We start from the raw sequence: 9,237 nt of genomic DNA on the forward strand, positions 1-9,237 counted from the left end.
CTGGGGGACGATAGGCAGACTGGGGGAACTCATATTAATGTTAAAAAAAAACGCATAAAGGGAAATTGTCATGCCATGGGACCTTTTAAGTAAAAGTCGCCCGTCTGATCCATGTCGATCTCCTACAGAAAGACTTGATGCCTGGTAGGCAGCCTAGATGCTGAGTGATTCGTGACTGTAGTGGTTCCGGGCGTGAATTGTTTTTCTTCTTCCTTTTTGTTTTCGTTAGTCAGTTGTTGTTTTTTTACTCCGTAATGGATGGGATTTGTAATGTAGTGAAATACAATGCTTCACTCAAAACGTAATCAAGTACATTTTAAGTTACCTATTTCAAAAACTACTTACAAAATACAAAACAAAACTACATAAATACAGTAACGTGAGTAAATGTATACTGTTACTTTCCACCTCTGCTATTTGTTATGGGAAATTGTGGCGAATTTACTTTTAATCCTGAATCAAGGGTAACTTTGGAGTTAAATCTTCATGGAATGTGAAAGTGCGTTGGTTAAATCATTTCCTTCCACTTGCTCTACTTTCCGTGGCTCGGTTCAGATGAGGAAAAGGCCAAGCTGGACCCAGCGTACCACCTGAAAACCACCAATCTCGAGACCAGGGAGACCTTAGCTGAGCTCTACAAAGACTACAAGGGGGATCAGATCCTGGCTGCCACAATGAAGGAACCAGAGGCCAAGAAGACGGACAAATTTAACGCTGTAAGCAAAACCACTATGATGCAAGAGAGGGAGAGAGGAATATTAAATGAAATAGAAAGGGAAAGTTAAGTTAGTGTCATATTTTCTGATCTCATGCTTTATTCTGTTCTGTATTATCCCCTTACTTGAGAGACCATAACAAAACAAGCCTTTAATATCTAAAAATCCTCCTGGTAATGGAAGTTTTAAATACACAAATAAGTTAAAGTCCGCACAGCACGTAAATGCTCCGAAAAAGTACTTAATTTTGGCCTTCCTCATGTGTATTTGATTATTGTGACCCATGGCGCTTATCTCTTGTCATCATATCACATGATCAGAGGACATGTGATATGAAAACATCGGAGTCATATTCAGACATTTAGGTAAAAATATTGTGTGTCTCACACAGATAATGTAACCAAAAAGTAGTTTATTCAACTAAATACACTAAAAACATAACTTAACCCAACATAAATGTAATAGTGGGGTGTGTAAGTATAGAACATCAGTCGTGTTTGCCATGCATGGAGAAGTGAATGAATGAAGTGTGTTGTAAGGTGCAACAAACCAAACAAAGAACAAAAAAGTGGACGCTCCAGTAGGACCAGCTGAGATAGAGTGAGACTCCCAGAAGGGCCGGCCTTTATGCCTTCTGTAGGCCACGCCCAGTTGGCCAGGTACAGACGACCCTCCAAACTCACCACTCTCAGCACCTGAAAACAAAAAGGAGCAGATCATGACAGGCCGGCAGATTGGATAGGGGCCGTCACAGTGGCTATTTATCAACTTGTATACTTAGCTATTAAATGAATGTGTAATTTCTCGAAGAAATCCTTCTTTGTGTATTGTCATTAGTCTCCTTGTAGCTTTAATCGATTGATTAGTCCAAATCCATCAGTTCCCTTTGACTGGAGGACCAGGTTCAGACCTCTGACCTCATGGATGAGAGCAACAAAAAACAATACCACCTTGAGCTGCACTTACTATTTTTTTTTTCTGCAGCTCTCAGCCATGTTAGTTGGTCTTTTGTCTGGAGTAGGAGCGGTTGGCGTGCATGTTTATGAGCGGTTATAATTTAACGCGTAGCTCTTTTAGAACCTTTATGCGTGTTGGCTTAAAAGTTTAGCATCCAACATCATTTTTGTAAAGATTTGTTTTATTGAAAGAGGCAAAATTTACGGTGGAACTACAAAATGTCAGATGTACAAACATTTCCAGTTGTGGATTAACTTTTCTTATTCAACAATGTCCAAATGATATTAAATGCAATGCATTTTTAGAATCCTTTTTTAATGAATAATATCTTTCTTCAGTTGTGCTGCTGCAGCATTTTAATACAACAATCATTTGGTGAAGACATGTACCTTTAACATTGTACACACGAGGGAGCCAAACACACAGTAATACATTGACAGTAATGTAAGCAACAAGAAAAACAACTGCATCCAGACCGAGAACAAAGAATGTTTACAGTGCTATAAGGAAGAAGAATTATATTGTTTAATTAAAGGACTTTAGGCAAAAAGACATTGTTCATTAGAACATGGCAAGGTCGGAAACATTAGTCTGCGAGAGAAATTGAATAAACGAAGGCCTCTTTAAATATCCAGCTGGTTTAAGTCCTTTTATTTAAAAATACCTTCTGAATACTTACTGTAACCTTCCCACATGCTTATCATTAAAAGTCAGGTATAACTGTAGAGGAAACAAACACAGAAGTGTAACAACAAAGGTCAACCGCGGCTACGATACCGTCGTGGCTGTGTCGTGACTCGTGAACAACAAAGGCGGCTGAACTCAATTTGAATGGCATTCGTGGCTCTTTTCTTAATGGCCTCTCTTTTGATGCTGCTCCTTGTCTCGTTTTTTTTTTTTTAATGCTAGAGTTTTTTCTCGGTTGCTTTCCGTCTCCAGTTCACAGTCGAGGTGATGCTCTGGCAGCATTTGAGAGAACAGGGAATATAGGTCAGACGGAGCACACAAGGTAAAGTCTGGGCTTTCATGCGCCGTCACAAGAACTAGAGCAGAAGAATGCGCGCCCAGGACCGTAGAGCAGACTTGAGTTTTTTTTATATCCATTTTCCCATCTCCGCTTTCATCTCCCCGAGTTGTTATTCTAGTAGTTATTCTGACTATTCCCCAATCTCACTGCATTGTGGTATTTTAGGAAGATGTATATTACTTTTCGGCTATTCTACTATAATTTAAGCTCAAAGAACATAAAAGCATCTCAAATGCCCCTTAATTATGAAATTGTATAAATCTCCAAGCTGCAGAAGCTGCAGAGGCTGTCATTAAAGTAGTTTGCCCTTAATGCACCACTTACCATAAATGTGTGAAACAGCCAAGATTGTGTCTGCCCTGTTGAAGTGCCTCTGAGCAGAGAACCTGCTAGGTGCGTTTAGCTGGTCCTGATCTCCAGAGGAATATTGAAAACAGGAATAAATGTACAAATAAAGTCTGCAAGTGATGTATATTTTCATCATTGATTTATCAATTCATTCATTCAGCCACTCTAGATTAGTCCAGTAAATGTTAAAATGTTTAAAAAAAATAGTGAAACATACAAATAACATTTTCTCAGTGCTTTGCAATGGCTTTCTATGAATCAAATAATTGATTTCAAAATGTTATTATTGACCTACACAGTACTGTACTCTGTTACAAGCCATCCGGAGCTCAAAGATCACCTGGGACAGTTTTACTCCATGTCTCCAGAGTCTGAACCAAACATGCAGAGGTAGCATTCAGTTTCTATGCACTGCAGATCTGGATTAAACTTCCAGATAGATCTATTATTTGCTTTTACCCACTTAGTCATTATATCCACTTTACTGATGATTATTCACCAAAAATCTCATTGTGTAAAGATTTTGTGTAAGCAACAATAGTCAACACTACAATATCGTTGCGAGGTATTTTGTCAAAAATATTGTGATATTTGATTTTCTCCATATTGCCCAGCCCTACTTTCAGAACATGTAAGATCCACCCCAACCCTTTGTTCTTTTAATTTGAGTTTCCAGAGGTCATTCAAAGATGTTACATTCTTATGCATCTATGCCTCTTAAATCCACTTTTTTCTTTTCTTCTTTTTTTCTCTTTTTTGAATAGTCTTATTTTGTGTTTTTTGTCTTGTATCTTTAAATTGACTTTGTGTCTGAAATGTGCTATATAACTAAACTTGCCTTGCCTTTTAGGCCGTATCAGTTGATCAATTGATTGCGGCCATTCTCTTTTCTATCTCTACTTTTATTTGAAAAAAGAAAAACTGTCTACCCATTTCTTATCGACACAGTCCTTATCACAGACACATACATTAACAGGAGGAGGAGTGTTTTAAAAGCAGAGTTAAAAGAACATAAAAAAATGTAATATTATTTTAAAATGTCATTTATTATTTTTGTCTCTTTTTCTCCAGGCCCACTACTCTAAAGGCACTGTTTCTTCCTCCTTCACATCTACGGCCATGACTCCTGAAACAACCCAAGTAGCAGGCAAGTGAACATCTCACACACAAAACAACCTCTGCAGATTCCCAGCGGACCGAAACATTCACCTCTTCTTCTTTCTTTAGTTGCTTTAATAGTTATCTATCCAGGAGATGCTGGCTAGCCATGCCTGCTCTTTTGCAGCTTTTTGCTCACACAGCTGACTGTAGCTGCAACTGGGAGCTGCTCAGTTCGACTGTGTTTTCCTCTCCTGTCAGCCTCTTAGCTGCTCCATTGGGGAGATTTGCTGTTATGTAACTGTATAGTAGGTTTAGTACACTTCAGAAGAGGAGGACAATGTATGGAGGGCCAATTCAGGATTCTGAAAAGGGATGGCATGCCACGTATTTTTTTATCAATATGGGCCTAGAAAACTGAGACATGAGCTGTGTTCGAAACCGTTCCCAATCGCGGAAATAGTTCACTATAGTATGCTGGCCATTTTGTAGTCATGTTCAATTCTCTGCAGTTAATTTCACTAACTATTTAGTACACTATAAAATACCCATAATGCACAGCCAATTTGAGTGTACATACAATGTACCCTACATTTTGCTCCCGTATACCACAATGCAACGCGGCCGTGTTTTCCCGGAGGAGAAGAAGAAGCAAAAGCACCTGCAAAAACTGAAAAGGAAAAATGGAGCAGCCTCTCACAATGGAAATGTAACATGCAACATGTATACACCCTTTTACTATCCTCCTGGGTGCTCAGTTTGTTTCAGGGACGCATTAGAAGTATTTTTGGTTTGGTTTGTTTACATGATGCTGGGCATGCCCGCCTCCGCCACAAATAAAGGCCGCATATTCTGACCCAAGTCAAGTGTTTTCTATATATAATATATAAATAAAAAAATGGACACCCGGATAGCTCAGTTAGTAGAGCCCATATATAGAGGTTTACTCCTCGATGCAGCGGGTCCGGGTTTGACCCCGACCTGCGGCCCTTTTGCTGCATGTCATTCCCCCTCTCTCCCCTTTTACTTCTTCATCTGTCCTGTCATTAAAGGCCTAAAATGCCAAAAATTAATCTTTTAAAAATAACAATGTAATGTTAATGTGGGTCATAGTGTTGAAGACAGGAAATGCTTTAAAGTTTAGTAATCATGTCTTTCTTTAAATATCAGATTTTGTAATTTCTTTCTATATTAGGTACGTTTTTGTAAAATTTAACAACATTGTCTTACATACAGGCTAAACAATAATAAAAAAAATCTATTTGGATTTAAACATTGTTCATAGAATAATACTACTTACATAATTCTAAATAACAACCTGCTCTGCAGAGGCTCTTGGGGATTTTTTGCCTGATTTGTCATATTACCAAATGTTCTACAAAGATACATACAAATGGCTAAAGATGTATTTTTATGTTATAGATGCCATTGCAGACGACGTTGTGCGTTACCAGTACGTAAAGAAGAAAGGCTACGTCCGTCTACACACAAACAAGGGAGACCTGAACCTTGAGTTGCACTGTGATAAGGTAATAACACGTATATTTCTCACACACACACACACACACACACACACACACAGCAAGCAAACAGAAAATCACTGACGAAACAATTAGAAGAAGAAAAATGTCTGTTTTAGTATTGGGAAAAAATGCTTCCAAAGCCCTATTTTCTACATCTCCTCAACTTCAGATAGAGAAAGAAACCAACCTTTTTTACTGAGCTGACAGTCCTCACAGGTTTCTTTTTTTAATTTCCTGATCATTGAAGGATAGAATTCCAAATAAAGAGGGACTTTGAAATCATATGTTAGGTCTATTTATAGGGGTGGAAAGATGTTGAAAAAATAAACCATATAAAAAGAAGTATTTCTTTAAGCCTTTTATAGGAGCTAATATCATTTTTATCTTTTATATAGGTAAATGTTTGAGAGCAATGATGCTGATCAGTAAAATATATAGTTTTATAAATGAGGCTTAGTGTTTTTGACAGTGAGATTGACAGCTTAATTTGCTGGTATAAGGTTTTCAAATGTTTTTTGCAAAGCAGGTTTGGCCCAAGCAAGCTGGTGGTTAAATTGTATTTAGGGTGACACATCCAAAACACTGAAATCAGCGTCTTGCAGAGTCTGTCCCCCAGGTTGCCAAGTTTACATCACGGCAAAAATGTGTTCTTGTGTTCCTCCTTTTTTAAAGTCAGGTGTGGGGCTCCAGAGAGACAGCACGAGTTCCAGGAATGCATTTCTGCCCTGGTAACCATGCGCTTGGTTTTCATTGGCTTCTGAGCTGTCGAGTCAGAATAATGAGGTGAAAGTGGCAGTGGTTGGACAACCTGTCCTCTGCGCCCCATCCTCCTCCTCCCCAGTGGTTTCCACACAAGATTGCAGCTCTATTTGTGGCCTGCTGTTTATGAATTAATGAGTGCCGCTTCACTGTCACTTACACTCTCAGTCACCCAAATCCAGAGCGCAGCTCTCTGTAAAGTGCCTATTTTCTCGCCCAGCTTTGGATGTTTTGGTCGGTCGCTCCTGCTCTTGTTGTCCCCAACTTGGGTGAAGTGTGAGAGGGCAGATGTTCAAAATCGGATGACGCAGCCTCTACCCTAGACACAGTAGATAGGCTTCACCCTAACCCATTAAGGTGAAGCCTATCTACTGTGTCTAGAATAGGACGAGGTATCAGAATTTACGTTTTAGTCCTCTCAAACCATTTCTATATCTAACACCAATTGCCGATATTCTCTTTGAATTTGAAAAGAAAATCAAAGAAATGACAATGTAAAACAAATTCAGTGTTAAAATAAAGTGTGCGTGCGTGCGTGTGTGTGAATAGAATGCCTTTATTGTCATACACATGTGCAATACCTGTGCAACGAGATTGAAGCAATCCCTTTACAGTGTCAACAACAAATATATAAAATATAAGTAGTACATAATGCATATATATGTATATCTGTTATGACACAGAGTAGTCATTTCCCTGCACAACATGCTTCAGATGCTTTAATGTTAAAAGGTTGGGTAAAAATGAGTATAACATAACAGTTGGTCATTTTCCAAAAACATGTTTTTGTCACATCTGTCACTACCTGAATAACATCATATGTTTAAAATAAATAAATAATAATAATTCATGTTTTCAGAAACACATTTTAGTATACCATTTAACTTTAAATGAGAATTTTTGCATCGACTGGTTGGCCGATAGACGGTGCTTGGTTTTGGCCTAACTTTTCACAAACTTTCTCATTTTTACAGCTGAGCACTAAAGTTTCTTAGGAATTGGCGAATGAGTACCAGAATCTTAACAGAACCTCATATTTGGTTAGTGCTGCCTGGTTTTACAGTTTGACACAGAAGCAGTCATGGGCAAAGCCTCAGAGGCTCCTCTGCTCTGATTGGTTGTTTTCCTTTGGGTGCAGTGGAAACTTGCAAATGCCATTAGGAGCATTAGTTGGAGGCAGAGAAGCATGATTTTCTTTTTTACAGTTCATCTGCCTAATGTATTACTGCCAGCATGTAATGACAGTTTCAGCATATAAAAGTGACCTTCTGAACTTTTTTAATTAAATAAAAAAAGTAGTTGTTTCATTCTTTAGATAAATGGCATTATTTGAATGTCCATCATGACCTTTTTTCTATTTTAGTTTTAGTGCCTGGGAAATAGAGAAGCCTGCGAGCATATGTAAATCAGTTTTTTTTTTTTTTTTTTTTTTTTTAAAGATTTCTGTCTGCATCAGCAAGCATTGTTTCCGTGCTGACATCACTGATTGCTGACAGTTTTAGGCACCCAACATGTTTCTAAATTGGATTGCATTTTAAACATTCTCAGGCTCTAACTCGCACACAAAAACACACATAAAAGCATTGGTTGCAGACGCGCTACGTTACACATCATTACATAGCAGCAGCAGATAGAGATCTTTGACGTAAAAGTTTCTGGTTAAAAAAAGGATTAAGATAAGATGACAGTAGCGGCAAACAGCAGAAAATACTAATAATAATCTCATGTGTCATTGGATAACATTTTTAGGTCTTCTTTTCCATTTCAGAAATCTATTTTATGTCTAAAATGGTTAAAGTCTATCCATTTTGTATGCCTAGTGGTTTAAAACAATGAGCCTCTTTGTGCCAGAGTGCTTTGGCAATCTGGGATTTATAATAGAGGGAAAAGAGGCAGAGTGTTGACCCCAGTAGCAAAATTGAGACGTAGCGGGAAATAGGACCAGTAGAGCTTAGACAAACCTGTCACACAGTGATAGGCCAATGAATAAAAATAGAGCACGAGAGCATCTGGTGATTCTTGGAAACCACCAATTGTTGCCAAGGGGAAAAAGTGAAATGCTGTTGACGTTCATAACAGTAGACTTGACCGGCGTCACAGTCAAAGCTACGCCTCCCGCTTTGGGGACAAATACCGCCTTATTTCACACTGTGCCAGTCAGTCAAAATTAGCCTCAGTCATTGGGTGCTTTTGTAATGATTTACCTTCAGCAAGCGAGGAAAAATTCCAACAGAACTTTGCTTTGTAGAAGACTGCTAAGCTTGGCTTCCAGCAGTATAGAGACACGCCGCCTCAGGCAACAGTTGAACTCTACTTCACTGCAGACTTGTGTGTGTATAACACAACTTTCTATCAGGTCACGCAGAGTTTCAGACATTTGAGGGATTGTTTATGTGACTTCAAAGCTGTCAGCTCTACCTGGAAGGTGAGATATTATCGGTTTCTATAGCTGGCCAATGACATCTGAGACTCCCGTCACTAAAGCTAGCTGTGTACAAAGGTGATGGCGTTAAATGGCTGTGTCATCCCTTCCGTTATTTAGCCGATTAACATTAGAGAATCAAAGTTGAACTACAAATCAGCACTGAACAGTGGGCTGTAGTAAATTGATATTTTTGCGGTAACTTAACATTGCTGGTATATTTTCGGTGTTTACATGCAGTAGTTTTTCTGTTCATTTTTATAAAGGTTGTCTACTGTAAACTATATACTGAATGTGAGATTTAGTCAGGTATGAAGAGATGCCATTTTATTATCTAGCATTTATTACAGATTTGTTTTTTTGGGCATAATATATATATATATATAT

General features: G+C 38.4%; 1 protein-coding gene across 1 annotated transcript in view; it reads left to right on the forward strand.

The window, feature by feature from the left end:
* The window catches only part of ppil2 (peptidylprolyl isomerase (cyclophilin)-like 2), a 30,630-nt gene that overhangs the window by 5,740 nt on the left and 15,653 nt on the right, over positions 1 to 9,237 (forward strand). Inside the window, exons 10-12 of the mRNA XM_032517216.1 lie at positions 556 to 716; positions 4,120 to 4,195; positions 5,569 to 5,675. Of these exons, the coding sequence (XP_032373107.1) occupies positions 556 to 716; positions 4,120 to 4,195; positions 5,569 to 5,675 (344 nt within the window). The remainder of the gene's footprint in view (positions 1 to 555; positions 717 to 4,119; positions 4,196 to 5,568; positions 5,676 to 9,237) is intronic.

Source organism: Etheostoma spectabile, chromosome 5 (assembly GCF_008692095.1).
Source record: "Etheostoma spectabile isolate EspeVRDwgs_2016 chromosome 5, UIUC_Espe_1.0, whole genome shotgun sequence".
Lineage (NCBI taxonomy): Eukaryota > Metazoa > Chordata > Actinopteri > Perciformes > Percidae > Etheostoma > Etheostoma spectabile.